Raw genomic sequence first — 15884 nt, forward strand, 5'->3', positions numbered from 1 at the left:
TAACTTTCATACAAGCCTTGGGTGCCTGCATCCCAGGGCTCTGGGCTCTTCTCACCAGAGTTCTGCCACTGAAAGACCTGTGCATGTTCTGTGCAGTGTGGCAACTCCTGGGTTCTAGGGTGTTGGTGCACAGTTTCAGTGGTGGTGTTTGCCCTGCAATCATTCTGCAGTGTTTATGTTTGTCCCTCTGTTTAGGATCCTGTGAAGAGCAGAAACTTGTCCCTGATGGATTAGAACATAAAAAACCAAAGCAAACGAAGTCCCCTGGCCAGGCCTATGTTGGTCTACCTCTTTGCAAAGACAGCCAGAGAGAAGACTCATTAGAGGCTGAGAGTCGGGAGGAGGGACCCTCTAAAGGGTCCCCGGTGAACAGTGTGGGCGCACCCTTCCTGAAAAAGAAAACGGAGTCAGCTCTGTGTGAGTGTGGGGTGCTGCTGGCATCAATGGCTTTGGGACTAGATGTCAGGAAACTACATGGAGCCCAGGTCCCCACAAAACCATCACCCAAGGATGAAAAGAAGGGAGAGGGCGCTGTCCAACTGGTCTCCAGGTGCCAAACAAGTTCCAGTCCACTTCTGAGGCAGCCATCTGCGGGCAGGGCACCCAGTGATGGCTCCACTCTCCTGCTGAGTGCCACAAGTCTCCTCTCAAAGTCCTCTCTCTCCATGAAGTGTTTGCTGCAGGCTGGCGAAGAGGAGGCACCATTGGGGAACACTCAGGTCTCCTGTGGTCCCACAACGATCACCCCAGATCCTAGTTCTGCTGCGCCAGAGAGCACCCTAACCCCTGGACTGAGACTTAAGGCTGACTGTGGCGTGTTGAGAAGCGTCCCGCCTGCCATCCTGGAGCAGACAGGGGAGAGACTGCCAGGCTGTTCCACTGCAGGGGACAAAGAATGCCACCGTGTGCAGATGGGATCTAATGAAATTCCTCTCCGGCCCCAAAGTAGGTGGTAACAGTTGGGTGATAGCGGACAGGACATTGCAGAGGGAGGAATGGTGTGGACTACACAAGCGGGTTTCCCCTTCTCTAGTGATTTCAATTAATAATTAGCTCAAGTAGCACTTGAGTATTATCCTTCTGAAGTGATTTTATTATCACCAGAGCATTGATTCTGAAACGAGGCTCATCCAGGACCTAGTAACTTCAGATTGTAGGATCGCATATGTGCAAACCATGCGACTAATGACACATGGGGCCAGAGATGGGTCACAAGCCCAAATCCCAGCAAAAAGACAGTAGAAGAGTAGACCACAGACATGAACCACAGCCACCAAACCCAACAATAAAACACTCACCCCACACTGAACCCTAACCCTAAACACTAACCCTAAGCCTAACCCTAACCCTAACCCCTAACCCTAACCCTAACCCTAACCCTAACCCTAACCCCTAACCCCTAACCCCTAACCCTAACCCTAACCCTAACCCCTAACCCCTAACCCCTAACCCTAACCCTAACCTAAACACTACCTTAACCCTAAACATTAACCTCTAACTTAAACACAAACCCCAATCCTGCCTCTAATACCTGACTACAAACCCTAATCCTAACCGTCCTACCTGAATGCTAACTGAAAGCTGTCTTCAGGCTTCCCCGAGACATTCTGGCGTCACATGCTGTGGCTGTGTCAGTCCTTGTCGTGTCCATAAGGTTGCTGTGTAAAGCTTGCAGCAAGAGTAGCTTAAGCACGAGGCCGTCTTTCCCCACTGTGCTGAGGGCAGAAGTTGCAGCAAGAATGTAGGCAGGGCTGGGTCTTCCTGAGGCCTCTCTGCGGGGCTTGCCCACTCCCTCTCCCTATATCCTGACATGGTGGTTCTTCTGGGTGTTTGTGTCTGAATCCTATAAGGCCCGCAGTCAGACTACACTAGGGCCTGCCCACGTGAACTTATTTTAACTTAACCACCTGTGAGGACCCATCTCTAGGGCTGGGGAAACATCTCAGTAAGTAAAATGCTTGCTGTGCACATAACAGGACTCAAAATTCAATCCCCAAAATCCATATCAAAAGCTGGGTGTGCTAGTGCACACCTGTAATCACACCATTGAGGTGCCTGGGGCTTGCTGGCCAACCAGTCTAGCCACATCATCAAATCCAAGGCCACTGAGAGACCAGGTCTCTGAAAATAGGTGGACATGCCTTGGGGTGACTGACTTTAAACCACCTACCTTGCACTGATGTTGCACATGCATGCACACATGTGTGCGTGTATACACACATGCATATACACATACATAGAGACATACACAGACACACACCACATACACATACATGATAAACATAGACACACACATGACACAAGACACAGACATACATAGACATACACATGACATACAGACAAATGGATACATGCACTTGAGTTCATACACACATGCATGCATACACACACACCATATACATGACACACAGAAACATAGACACACAAGACACACATACATGACACAGACACATGGATACATGTACTTGAGTGCATACACACATTCATGCACACACACAGACACACACACACACATCTCACATATGCACACATGATACACACACATGACACACAGATACATACACATACAACACACAGACACTGGGTTCGGTCCCCAGCTCCGGAAAAAAAAAAAAAGAAAAGAAAAAAAAAACAAAAAAACCCCACACACAGACACATAGACATACAACACACAGACACATGGATACATGTACTTGAGTGCATACACACATTCATATACATACACACAGACATACACACATACCACATAATCACACACATGATAACAAATACGTACATACATGTGTGTCTACACATGTATGCATGCACACATGTACACCACATATGCACACACATACACATATGTGCACACATGGAGACACATGCACAAGTCATGGTGATGACTGTTAACTGTGTAAACACTAATGCTCAGGTTTGCTGCATGTGACCTTGGGCACATCACGGTAACATGTTTGTCTACTGTTAACCTATGTCACCTCTCCTCTAGTTAGGAGTGGGGTACAAACCAGTGAACAGGTACTTCTGTGACTCACTCCTTTTGTATGTGGAGGTAGTTACATTGATGTCCTACACGTATTCTCCGAAGCTATGGCTGTGGAAAGCCATTTGAGCTGGGCATGGTGGCTCCTGTCTGATATCCTAGATGTGAAGTGGGTGGGAGAATTTCCCTGGGTCTAATGTCATAGCTTCACTAGGGATACACACGGCGGTGGCTGGGGATGGTTTACATAATTACGTGGTTGAAACTCGAGGTAGCATCCTTATCTGCTTGAATTGTCACTGTCTTTCTCATCACTCACTGCTTCAGAAGTCGGTCTTCTCGTTGCACACTGTCTGACTTGGCTTTCTTCACCCTCAGGTGCTCCTGGAGACTATGGGCCACCACACTCTCCCTCCCCTGGACCTCAAACAGACCTGGCCAGCCAGGACTCTCCTGTGCAACCTCAAGTTGTTCTGGGCAAGTGCCAGGCATGCCCTGCCCCGCCACAAAGGCCACAGACTGCTTCATTGAGGACAACACCTCCAGCTGCCTGGGCCTGTGACAAGGACCATGCGGTGCCAGCCTTTGCCTGTTTTCTTGGTGCTCAAGAGAGAAGCAGGTGCCAGGTTCTGGACACCAGCTTAGAAGGTCAAAACAAGGACCGTGCCATGCCCTTGTGTCGAGTGAAGAGCGTGATGTGTCAACCGTCCATCTACGCCCTGGAGAAAGACTTTCTGACCTGATGACCTCTGCCTTCCCGCCATTATCATTTGATGCGGTCACACGGAGGCACCGCGTGCCTTGTGCTATGTTTCGGACGCGTGGCCTATGATGCTAGAGGCGGATGCTGACACAGTGGCTTCAAATACACAGAGGTCCGAATGACTATCCGCGGAGGTGGGGTCATCCGAGCCAGTTTCTCTGCTTCAGTCTTTCCTGTGCCCTGCCCGTGAGCGGGCACGCACACGGCAAAACTGCAGTGACTGGTCTTTTCTTCCTGCCTTCATCTTTTCTCTCTTTTTCTTGTCCTTTTGGGGTTTTATTTGTTGTCTGCTTTTACACAGCAGAAAGCCAAGACATAGCTACTCACTTCTCAGCTGTAACAATGTGATGATAAAAGCAAGCGTTTATTTACGGAGGGGGGCGGGAAAGGTCCTACTGTCTGGGGGTAATGCAGAGTCCTATTTAAACTGCCCAGAGGAAATAGTAGCCTTGTAATGTGGAAGTGTATCCAGTTGACTCCTGAGGTACACAAGGATAGCCCTCTTCCAGGAGGATATAACCTATAAACGCTTTATTGAGGCTCGAAGAGATGGCTCAACACTGACGCATGCATCTAGCTCTTTTGGAGGACCCAGGTTCAATTCCTGGCACCCATGTCAGACGGCACACACACACACACACACACACACACACACACACACACACACACACACACAAACTTAAAAGTTGAAATATTTTAAAGGTTTTATTGAATGTAACTATATTGTCATTTTTTGTATCAGGCAACCAAAATGCCCTAGAACAACTTAAAGGGAGGAACTATTTACTTTGCTCGTGGTTTCAGAGGGATCAGTGCAACCGTGGGAAGGGCCTGTTGGGGTGTCTTCTCATCATGGTGGGCAGGAAGCGGGAGAAAAGAAGAAATTAGGGCAAGCTACAGCCCCGGGGCACATCCTCACTGAACTTGTTCTCCTGTTTCTATAACCTCCCAAAGCAGCACTCCTATGTGAAGACCAAACAAATAGAGCCCGGATGTCTCAGATTCAGACCTTAGCAGTAACTGCTGAGCATCACTGATACCAGGCACTAATAGTTGGCACCCTGCACAAGGCCGCTTTACTGGTTTCCCTGCAGAAATGGCTCAGTAGTAGCCAGAAGTGGGGAGTTTCTTCATGTTCTAGAAGCCTTTAAACATTTAATGATCCATGGCCAGCTATCTTTGAAGAGCCCACGCACCATGAACATACATGTTGTGTGGTCTTATCTCTCCCTGAACCAGCAGTTTTGCCAACACTAACAATACTACCTGTGCAAGAGACAGCAGGACCATCAGGGTTTCCAGTCAGCTTTTCACACTCCATCTAACCCTGAGCCAGCGGGGTCATCTGTGGGGGTGAGTGGGCATGGCGGGAAGACGCAGGTGACTTCTGGAAGTGACTTTGGATAGCAGATGGGATTGGAACCAACTTAAAGCTATTCGTGAATCACTTCCATAACTTCACAGAGAGGGCGCCGTATCGCTGGGACTGGGTGACTCTTCAGGAGCTCAGTGTCCTTGTCTGGGCTTCTTGAGTACTGTGATCCCCTTCTGTCACCAGAATGTAGTTATCTGTGAGGCAGATAGTAAATACTTAAAGTCCCAGACAGTAGGAAACTAAATTACCAGTAGCCCTTCATGTTTTAGTTAACATTGTATCTTGGTTGACCGATAATAGCGGAAGTTCAAAGGGGATTCAATCAGGTATGATGACATCTAAGTCACTTACAGGTTTGTCTGCGGGTGACCTGAGAGGAGGACCTTACTGCCTGCTCTAGGCAGGTTTCAGACGCTTGGAGCAAAACCTCAGGCTTTCACCAGACTTCCTGTGTTGTTTCCAGTCTGCGATTCTGCCTCACTTCAGTAGCCATTAAGTGGTGTGACAGGGATATAGTTTGCTCAACATTGGTCACATCGGACAGACTGCTTGGCCTCTTCTTTCCAAGAGAAGCTAAAAGTAAAGGGCATGACCCAAATACCCTGTGCACGGAAGGAACATATACTGTGTTCAGTTTTGCTTCTGTCGCACTCTGGTGGAATGTGTGCATGACAGAGATGGTGAAATCAGACGTGTCTGTCTATCCGTCATGTCCTCTCTCGCTCTGTGTCCCAGCCTCCCTTCTCTTCGTTTTGCCAAACTGTGATAAATTTAGAAAGGAAGCCATGCTACAATGATAACTACACCAGAAGGAGCCAATCTTACCCACGGCTGCTGCAGGTCTTCATGAAGGTTTTCACTGAGACCCCAGATTTTCTGTGTGTGCTAACACACCTAGCAGAACCTGAATATTCATTTTCTGTAGACCCGGTTCCTGTGTAATCCATACTCTGCTTTTTCTGCCCACCGCAGAGACTAGCAGCTGGAGCCCGGATGGATGTGCTATACTCAGAAGCCTGTGGCTGACAAAAATGTTTACGTATGTTGTCTAGCTTTTTAATAAACTTTTTAAAAACAGCTCGTCTGTCGGTTTAGTGGCTCTGATGTCCTCCTAAATGGTCACAGTGGCTTGCTTTGTATTCAGTGAGGAGAGCACGCAGGGATGAGGCTTGCTGTGCAGACGCAGAGACCTGAGTTCCGCCTCCAGACCCTTGCAAAACAGCAAATCCTGGTGATGTGCCCTTGTGGTCCCACAGAGAGGTGGGGACCTGGGGCTCACTGGACAGCCAATCTAGGAAGTCCCAAGGCCAAGAGAGACCCAGTGCCAAAAACCAAGGCAGACAGCCTCTGAGGTTAATACCTAAGGTTGATCTGTTTCTAAATGCACACACACACACACACACACACACACACACACACACACACTTCTTTGTGCACATGTGTGTGATACACACACTCAAATTTAATAAGAAATAAAATATTTAAATCTAGTTATGTGGGGTACCTCTCCACAGCCACCAGCTTGGAGTTCTTAATCACTTCCTGGCTTCTCAGTGTTATCCCAGCTTGACCCAAGCTGGAGCCGTCTGGAAGAGGAACCTCAATTTGAAGGAAAGAGAAAAACCCTCTATTACACTGGCCAGTAGGCAAGTCTGTGGGAACATCTTCCTGATTGACGTGGGAGGACCCAGGCCATCAAAGACAGACCCCTGGGCAGGTGGCACTGAGCAAGTCCTGGACAGCTAGTAAGTAGGACCCCTCCATGGTGGCTGCTTCTGTTCCTGCCTCCAGGTTCCTGCTCGAGGCCCTGCCCTGACTTCCATCCATGATAGACTGTGCTTGGGAAGTGTAATAGTCCAAGCAAACCCTTTCCCCTTCCAAGTTGCTTTTGGTCGTGATGTCTTACCACAGCACCAGACAGTAACCAGTCCACTTCTGAACAGGGGTTCACCCGCTTTTATTTTCACCTGGTCCTAAACTGCTTAAAATTCCACATTTATACCCTCCTATAACCCCTCCCCCCATCCATCTTCTCAGTTAAAAAAAGAAAAGTGTGAGTCAGAGGCCTCCGGTATGGAAAACCCAGCACCATAGAGACATCTGTATGGCTAAGGATTGCCCAGAACCATCTGTAGGGTCTGCATGGATGACTGCCGCCTCGCTGATAAAGAAACTGAGACTTAGGGCGATTAGGTAACTTGCACTCGAATCCTGCCTTGCTTTTCGGCCTCCAACCCATACATGCAAGCCACGGGGGAGGGGGAGTCTGCTGGTTATTGGCTGGTTTTCTCTAAGTTAATAAACGCCTCCAGGGGCAGCTCAAAGAAAGCAGTGTGAACTCTGTGTGGACCCTGGAGGCCTCTGTGCAGCCTGACATTGGGTTGGCGTCCGCTGAGAAGAAGTTCAGGCTTTACTTTAGAATTTGCACTCTTTTAGGGAGGGTTGGCCACAGAGAGGAAGCCCACAGGATATGCATTTGAATAGTGACATTTTCTGGAAACCAGCTTGTAACATAGCTGACACTGCAAGTCTGAGTTCTGCAGGGCCGGGGAGGAATGGAGGTTACACAGTGGCATCTGCTCCAAATGTTCCCAACCCTGAGACTAGAGAGTGTGACTATTCAGTACTGTATGTCACTGTGAGCAAACACTGGCTGAAGCACCCAAGGGAGGGCCTTGTTTGGGGGTCAAGGAAGGTATGGGGCCACTGTGGTTCAACCTTTGGCAGAGGGAGCTTGGAGAAGCTGGGTATCATGGCAGCGGGGTAAGCAGAGGGTAATGGCTGTTCCTGGTTGTCAGCTTGACTATATCTGGAATGAACTACAATCCAGAACTGGAGGGCTAACCTGTGATCCAGATCTTGAGGCTGAGAGATACAAGTTTCTGACCTGGATCTTGGCACAGGGATCTTGAGGCATAGTGGCCATGAAAAGCTTAGGTCCAGGCAAGGTTGCACACAACTTTAATCCCAGGAGACTAAAGTAAGGAGATCTCTGAGTTTAAGGTCAGCTTGGTACAAATAAAAGTTCCAGATCCAGGCATGGTGGTACACACCTTAATCTGGGCCACACCTTCTGCTGGAGACCTACGTAAGGACATTGGAAGAAGGAAGATTGGTTCTTCCTCACCTGCTTGCATTTACTTGCCAGCACTGTTGGAAGCTACTTCCACAGCTGAAACGGCTACCCTCGTGGGACTAAGTGACTACCAGATGCTTGGATCTAGTTCCCATTCACAGCTGACCGTTGTTGGGGAGCTGGACTACAGACTGTAAGTATCACGACAAATAGAAAGAGATAGAGACATTCCATAAGTTCTGTGACTCTAGAGAATCATGACTAATACAAAGAGCAAAGCTAAAAACCCTTGGAACCTACCCCCCCCTCACCCGGCAGCCTTCGTCAGCCAGCTGTGCCCATATCCAGAAGGCTCCACAGCTTTCCAAATGTTCAAACACACGAGCCTATGGAGGAACAGCTAGTCACTGACTGGAGCTGGACTTAGCCACTCTGTGACTCAGACTTACAGATTGTTAGTTCAAGTCCCCAAACCATCTGGGCTCTTGATGCTCTGAGGCCTCTGATAAAGGCATCGTCCTGATGTGGGTCCAGCTCAGCACTATTTACAGCAGGACACAGGCGTTCCAAGTGGGAGACACTCAGGCTGGTGGCGGCACCCAGGTGTGCGTCACTGAGACCGAGCTCACCATCCCGGTCTGTCTCTGGAGTTTGCAACTACTCATGGAATGCAAGCATGATTCAAGCCCACCAACTTGGTAACACTGGTTTCTCCTCACCCAGATTCAAAGTTGCAAACGTGGAAACTGCTTTCCTATTGGGCTTTATACTTTCTGTCCACGCGGTGGCGCCAAACACACGTGAATTCACAGACAAGGTAGCACAAGGGCCTGGGTAGAGAATCAGCCATAATCACCCTTAGAAGCAAAAGGCTGTAGGACAACAAACCTTGGGAAGGTGTGGGAGGGAGGGAAGAGGAGTCCTCCACAGCACGTATGTGGGGAGGGGAGCTTACACGGGTAGCTCAGCTGTGTGTCTGCTGCAAACAGAGTGTGGTTTTAAAACTATGGGATGTGTGTGGAGGTTCAAGGACAGCCTCAGGGTTTGTTCTTTAGGAGACGTCCCTCTTGGTTCTTTGAACGATTCTCATGGGCTGGAACTCACCAAGTAGGACTAGCCGGACTGGCCAGCGAACCCCAGAGATGCACTTGTCTTTGCCTCTCTGCTGCTGGGATTACAGGTGTGCATCACCAGGCCTGGGGTTTTGAAATGTACCATCTGGGGAATGAACTCAGGTTCCCTGGGTTTTCAAGGTGAGCACTTTAGCAACTGAGCTATGCCCCTGGCTGAGGTACACAGCTTTTAAAACCACACTGTCTTAAACCCTCTTGTTGCATTCTGTACCTACACACAGGGCAAGAGGCTCCTTGGACCTGTCCCAAGTACTCGGTCAATCCGGACCTCTCAAGGCCTAGAATTTTCCATCCCCTTCAGTCTGTGGAGACCTGTGGACCTGCAGTCCAGCCTTTAAACTATCTCCTTCCCAAATCACTTCTTGTGCTTAAAGACATAGGCTTCGCTTCTCTCCTCTCCTCTCCTCTCCTCTCCTCTCCTCTCCTCTCCTCTCCTCTCCTCTCCTCTCCTCTCCTCTCCTCTCCTCTCCTCTCTCCTCTCCCCCCCCTTTCCCTCCCCTCCCCTCCCCCCCCTCTCTCATTTCTTTTCCGTTTTGACAACTAATGAATATAGTACAGGATTTGGAACAAATCAGGGACAGAAGAGAACTGCCACGACCCACAGGTGAGCAGTTCCACAAAGCCTGCAGCTGAAGTCAGGTCAGGTAACCTAAGAGACTGGATCTGTGGGCCTGGTGTTACTAAGGAGAGAAGACAGGGCACCCCCACCTCCTCCCCTCACAGCTCGCTTTGTGTAGCAGAGTCGGCTACGGAGGACAATAAAAGAGATACATTCTCACTTGCTGGGAGGGCAGACAGCAGCCACAACGGATACAAAGAAGAGGAGCAGAGAGAAGCGAGCTCTGCCTTGGCCTTCAGGTTGCAGGTCACCCGAGTCACCTGTGGCTGGCTGTGGTCTCGGGTTTGACTAGGAAGTATGGCACAGAGTGACAGCCATGTTCTAGGCATGTTTCTATTTGCCCACACCCACTAGGCTTTCCTTGTAAATGGAGGGCATTTTACCCAACGTTCACCACATGCCTCTCGGTGCCCGACAGCCAGGGCCACACCACCACTAGCTGAGTAAGCTGGCTCTATCGGTCATCGTATTGCCACCAGGCAAAACCTCCAGCGCCAGGAACTGGCTACATCCTGTCGAGTCGTCGGCTAAAGGGGGTCTCATAGACACTTCTCTGAACATCACAGGGCATTATCAGGGCTCCTGCTTGCTGTCTACAACCTGATGGTAAGACTGTAGTGCTAAAGACAGCATTTACTCACGTCGCTGGGTTTGCAAAAGTCAAGCTGGTGCCTGACTAGCAGCCTCACTTAGTAGCATTCACACACCGGGACCGTGTCTGCATGACACTAGAGGAGAGAAGTAGTAATCTTTGTCACCCTGCTCGCGACATATGTGGTGCAATAGCGAAACAAATTTTGTGTGAGCAACCAGTCGCTCTTTGATTGGACTTAAGGCCCACTTCGGGTGAAGTGGAGCCCATATCTGACACTGTTAAAGGGGCCAAGAACCCAAGACTGTACAGGGTGTGTGTGCAAGGGACAGCCTGTCACTACCACTCTGTTAAATAAACAATAACATGACCCCTAACGACACACTCGTACTCACAGATTGGTGCCTCTCTCCACCCCTCCTCAGAGAAGCCTCTTCTTGCTGTAGGTGGGAATTAGCGCAAGGACCCACAACTGGGCAGTGTGTAGACTTTGGGACACTCAGTCCTGAATGGGATATCTTCATCAATCCCCTGCCCTACAGTTCAGGGATTTATGTGGAAGAAGGGGCAGAAAGATAATAAAAGCCAGACGTACTTGGTGGTTCTAAAAACAAAACAAAACAAAACAAAAAACAGTCTTCCAGACACAGCAGGGCCGATACATGAGAGAGCTCACAGAGACTGTGGCAGCATGTGTAGGACCTGTACAGTTTCGAGCCGGAGGGGGTCCCAGCACTGAGAGGTAAGTGGACACAGGGTCCCACCTCAGCCAAGATTCTATGTGCAACTGATACCTGCTGGCCCATCACCCATGCCTTCGCTTTCGCTTACAGACTGCGTCTCTTTGTTGTAATGTCTGACACCAGCAGCCAAAATCATCTTAGATTCCAGCGTATCCTGTCTCCTCCCACTCAGAGGCCAGGACTCAGTCCGTTATTATTTTTTTTTTCAACATGAAAAGCGCAAGAAGGGAACTCTATTGATGGTTTCATCGAATCACACAATTTGCCATGGACAGTCTTGGTGGTGTGTGTGTGTGTGTGTGTGTGTGTGTGTGTGTGTGTGTGAGAGAGAGAGAGAGAGAGAGAGAGAGAGAGAGAGAGACTACTATTAACATCCAAAAGCTGCTTTGCATGGGCTCGCCCTGGCAGCTGGTGTGTGCCGGGGTCTGGAGTATTTAATGACAGGCTGATGGAAAACAGATTCAGTAAGAAGCCCTTCTCTACCTTTGTGCTCAGATGCAACTGCAAGCAGATGTCCACAGGCCACAATGGCTCCTGTGCCCCAAAGAGCAGAAGAGGGAGCCTTCGTCCAAGGAGAAGGCGTTCCCAGTGTTCCAGGGAAGCAAGGCGTGGTGGTTTATATATGCTTGGGCCAGGGAATGGCACTATTAGGAGGTGTGGCCTTGTTGAGTGGGTGTGGCCTTGTTGGAGTAGGTGTGGCCTTATTGAGTGGGTGTGGCCTTGTTGAGTGGGTGTGGCCGTGTTGAGTGGGTGTGGTCTTGTTGGAGTAGGTGTGGCCTTATTGAGTGGGTGTGGCCTTGTTGGAGTGGGTGTGGCCGTGTTGAGTGGGTGTGGCCTTGTTGGAATGGGTGTGGCCTTATTAGAGTGGGTGTGGCCTTGTTGGAGTAGGTGTGTCACTGTGGGCATGGGCTTCAAGACCCTAATCCTAGCTGCATGGAAATCAGTATTTTGCTAGCAGCCTTCGGTTGAAGATGTAGAACTCTCAGCTCCTCCTGCACCATGCCTGCCTGGATGCTGCCCTGCTCCTGCCTTGATGATAATGGACTGAACCTCTGAACCTGTAAGCCAGCCCCAATTAAATGTTGTCCTTTATAAGACTTGCCACGGTCATGGTGTCTGTTCACAGCAGTAAAACCCTAATTAAAATACGAGGCTTATTAAGTTAACACAAAAACGCTGCATGTGAAAGGGGGAGGTCAGAGGGAGAAGCAGCCCACTGAAGGAGCTGGTGTCCTGGGCTTCAAGACAAGGGCTGTCAGTGTGTGTGCCCACATCCACAGCTCAAGGGCATCTGAAGTCTCCCTCTAGGAGGTGCTGGGTACCCTACTTGTATTAGTTGGAGTTCCCTAGGGGAACAGAACAAAGAGAATGAATATATAATGCAAAAGAGGTTTATTAGATCAGCTCACGTGCTATGAGCTTGTCTACACACCAGAGAACCTACATACTGGAGAACCCAGCAGCCGTTCAAACCACAAGCCTGGGTGCCTCAGCTCAGCAGTCCTAGTCAGTCCCCAAAGCCTTAGGCATCCTAGAGCCGCTGGTCCCCAGTCCACGTTGGAAGGCCAGAGAAGTTGGATTCTGATGTGGAGCAAGAGTGGCAGCAACAGCAGCAGGGTGGGTTTACTTAGCAATGTGACGCAGAGGAAGACAGCAGCATTGATTGATTCCCTCTCAGACTTCTTCGTATCTGGGCAACTGCTGGAAGGTGCCGTCCGCTCAATTAACTCTTCCCGGAAATACCTTCACAGACACATCCAAAGGTTGGTCTGTTAGTTGATTTCAGATTCCAACAAGTGGACACCCAAGGTTCGACATTATACCACCACACGCTCTTGGGAAGCCAAGACCACGATGATCAGACCACTCTTAGCTCATTGTCTGGAGCCAAAGCTGCCCCATACCTGTAGGTCCCTTTGGGCCTGGACTCTGTTGCATTCGTCCATGGAGCTACAGTATGGAGGAGGAAGGAAATGGAGTCAGATCTGTGCGTTACAATCACAGAAGACCATACTTGGTAGAAATAGCCCATGGAATATCATACTCGTGGTAAAAATAATTAAATAAATAAAAAGTAAAAGAAAAGACCAGGGGCTGTCTATATCTGACACGGGAGAACATGCCGACATCACCGTGTCCAGAACGCTCCCCGTCGTTTGAAGTGCTCACAATAGTCGTGCCTTGTGTAATTCTCCTAACTAGAATGTTCACATGGTTTGGAGCTCCCCAAGCAGATTTAAAAACCCAACCAAGATGGCAGTGAATGGAGTGAGTCACAACTGGCTAAGGTGCAAAAAATTAAGAGCGTTCAGCCCCGAGTGTAGATGTCTGTGACGCATACCTACCCCCCCGAATGCTCTGGGATCGGTGTGGGAGAGGGGAGTGGGAAGACTGGTGTGGGGAGACTTGGTGAAACAGGATCTTCTGGACCCGATAGGATCATGGCGCGCCTAAGTTCACAGCTAGGACTGCACGTGCAAGACTTACACAAGATCAAGCAGTTGAAACCCCGGCGTGGAGTGGGGAGGGGCTCACAAAACCCCTACCCCTGTGCAGAGCTCTTGGCAACTGGCGGCCTCTGGGGGAGAGTGGCTCTATTCTCTTCAGAGATTCTGCCTCTCGTAGGTCACCCAAGCCCCAGAGGATGGCTCTGCATCGTGCACATATTAGTAACACCAAGTCGACTCAGTGTTTTATGGACGAGTCTGATGGAGTTGAGAGGGAAAAGTGTTGCTGGGGATGCAGAAAGGATTGGAGAGGAAGAGGCGGGTGGATTTGGTCAAACACATTATACACACATGTACAATGCTCACGTAGCAGGCCTTCCCATTGAGATATCTCCCCAGCCACTCCCGTGTGAATTTGACAGACCCAGTAGCAGGTACCACCTTGTATAAGTTCAAACCCTGCACATGACTTGATGTCGGTACCTCATCCTGCCACTCCGCAGACCCCCAGCGGAGCCTAGCACACCAGCAATGCTCCCCCAATACTCTGGGATGAGAGCCCACAGACGCTGGTGGCTGCTCTGTGTTGGGCGATGTGGGCATTTCATTTCTTGGGCGAGGACAACTAGAAAGACTAAATGTGGTCTCTAGTGAAAACCGTCAGTGTGAATGGTAGGTTGTGTTTGTGGGGGTCACTGCCCGCTGACACTGGGCACAGTGAAAGGTAAAGGTACCAGAGCAAACCAGGGGCACGCAGTGAAGCAGGGAGACAGACTTACAGAGAGGCTTTGGTACTTCTCCGGAGACACCACACGGTGGCTCTCTAAACCTGGCTACTCCGCCAACCCCAGCCTTCGGCTTGAAGCTTAGAGGTTTAACTTTGCTATGTGTCTGTCTCTTAGAGGCGGGGTCCTAATAGCCAAGTTCAAAGCAGCAACATAGAAAAGATGAACAAAAACTCATCCATCCATTTGAGAGTCGGTCCTTGCGGACTCAGATGGTTTGAATACAAAATGACCTCCACTGGCTCATTGGCTGTGGCTCAGTCCCTGTCTGAAGGCACTGTCTGGGGGTGTTTTGTGGACCTGTGGGGTCGACTTGGCAAAGACAGATCTTGGTTTCTATTTCTATCCTGATTGAGCATAGAGTCCTGGCTGAGGTGATGACGATGGGGGCCTCTCACTGGTGAGCTTGCTTTTGTAGGGTCAACTGGGATGACAGTGGATGAATTGAGTTTTGCTCTGAGGGCTGTTTGGTGACAACAGGTCATTTCTCTCTTTCCACCAAACACTGTTCTTACAGCTTTTGCCCCAATGGGTTCTGGGGAATCATACCCAGGTCCTCACGCTTGTCAGAGAACCGCTTTACCAATCAAACCATCTCCCCATCCCTGAGGCTGAACGTCTTATCCATGCCGTTTATGGGGGATTATCAAAGACACAACACAGCTCCCGCCCTCTCGGGTTGGCTGCCATATTGAATCAATGGTTAATCTCCAAATTTCTTCCACGATGATATGCATAAGCACCTGGGGAGAACTGGAGAATGAGACCCGGCAGGAGAGCACACATCCGCTGTTTGAGGTGTGCACACGTGTGTGTAAGAACACCCTTTAAAGAGAAGACCTCATCACCCGCCCTCACCAGGCTGCACGTGTTTCTGGGAAGACCACTGTAACTCACGTTGTTCCCCTCCCAGTGACTCCCGCTTTTCAGATTTTAGAATCCAGGGTGAGATGTTGGGAAATTTGGAGTTTCCGTGAGGCAAGCAAGGTATTCTCTGTCCCTGCTTGGTGTCTTTGAACGCACTGTAAAATTCTTCACCACTGCCTGAGAAAATGACCTCAGGATGCTTCCAACGGTTAGACCAGGGATGCTGGGCTGTAGGCTCTCAGCAAGCATGAAGAGAAGGACCCTCTTTTACTCCCGATTTCCTTTGCCTTCTGCTTGTGAGTGCTGTTCACATCCCCGGCTGACATGAAAGCCCAGTCTCTTCAGCTTTCCATGGTGGACAGAAGATTGAGACTGGTAAGTCCACTTACCTCCCGGTTCTCAGCCACGATTAGGTTGCCCTCCCTGTATCCTGTAAGCCAGCCTAAGAGACTTGATATATACTCAGTCTGTTGGTTCTGTCTCTCTAGAGACCCCTGACTAGTA

At 49.7% G+C, this 15884-nt stretch overlaps 1 protein-coding gene across 2 annotated transcripts in view; it reads left to right on the forward strand.

Annotated features, from left to right (window-relative positions):
* Positions 1-6195, forward strand: part of Map3k21 (mitogen-activated protein kinase kinase kinase 21) — a 34657-nt gene extending 28462 nt beyond the window's left edge. For both annotated transcript variants that reach the window (XM_008772674.4, XM_039098122.2), the window contains 2 exons: positions 196-945; positions 3359-6195. In XM_008772674.4, the coding sequence (XP_008770896.3) occupies positions 196-945; positions 3359-3723 (1115 nt within the window). In that variant the 3' untranslated portion in view covers positions 3724-6195. The remainder of the gene's footprint in view (positions 1-195; positions 946-3358) is intronic.
* The last annotated feature ends 9689 nt before the right edge of the window (positions 6196-15884 follow it).

This window comes from Rattus norvegicus, chromosome 19 (genome assembly GCF_036323735.1).
Source record: "Rattus norvegicus strain BN/NHsdMcwi chromosome 19, GRCr8, whole genome shotgun sequence".
Lineage (NCBI taxonomy): Eukaryota > Metazoa > Chordata > Mammalia > Rodentia > Muridae > Rattus > Rattus norvegicus.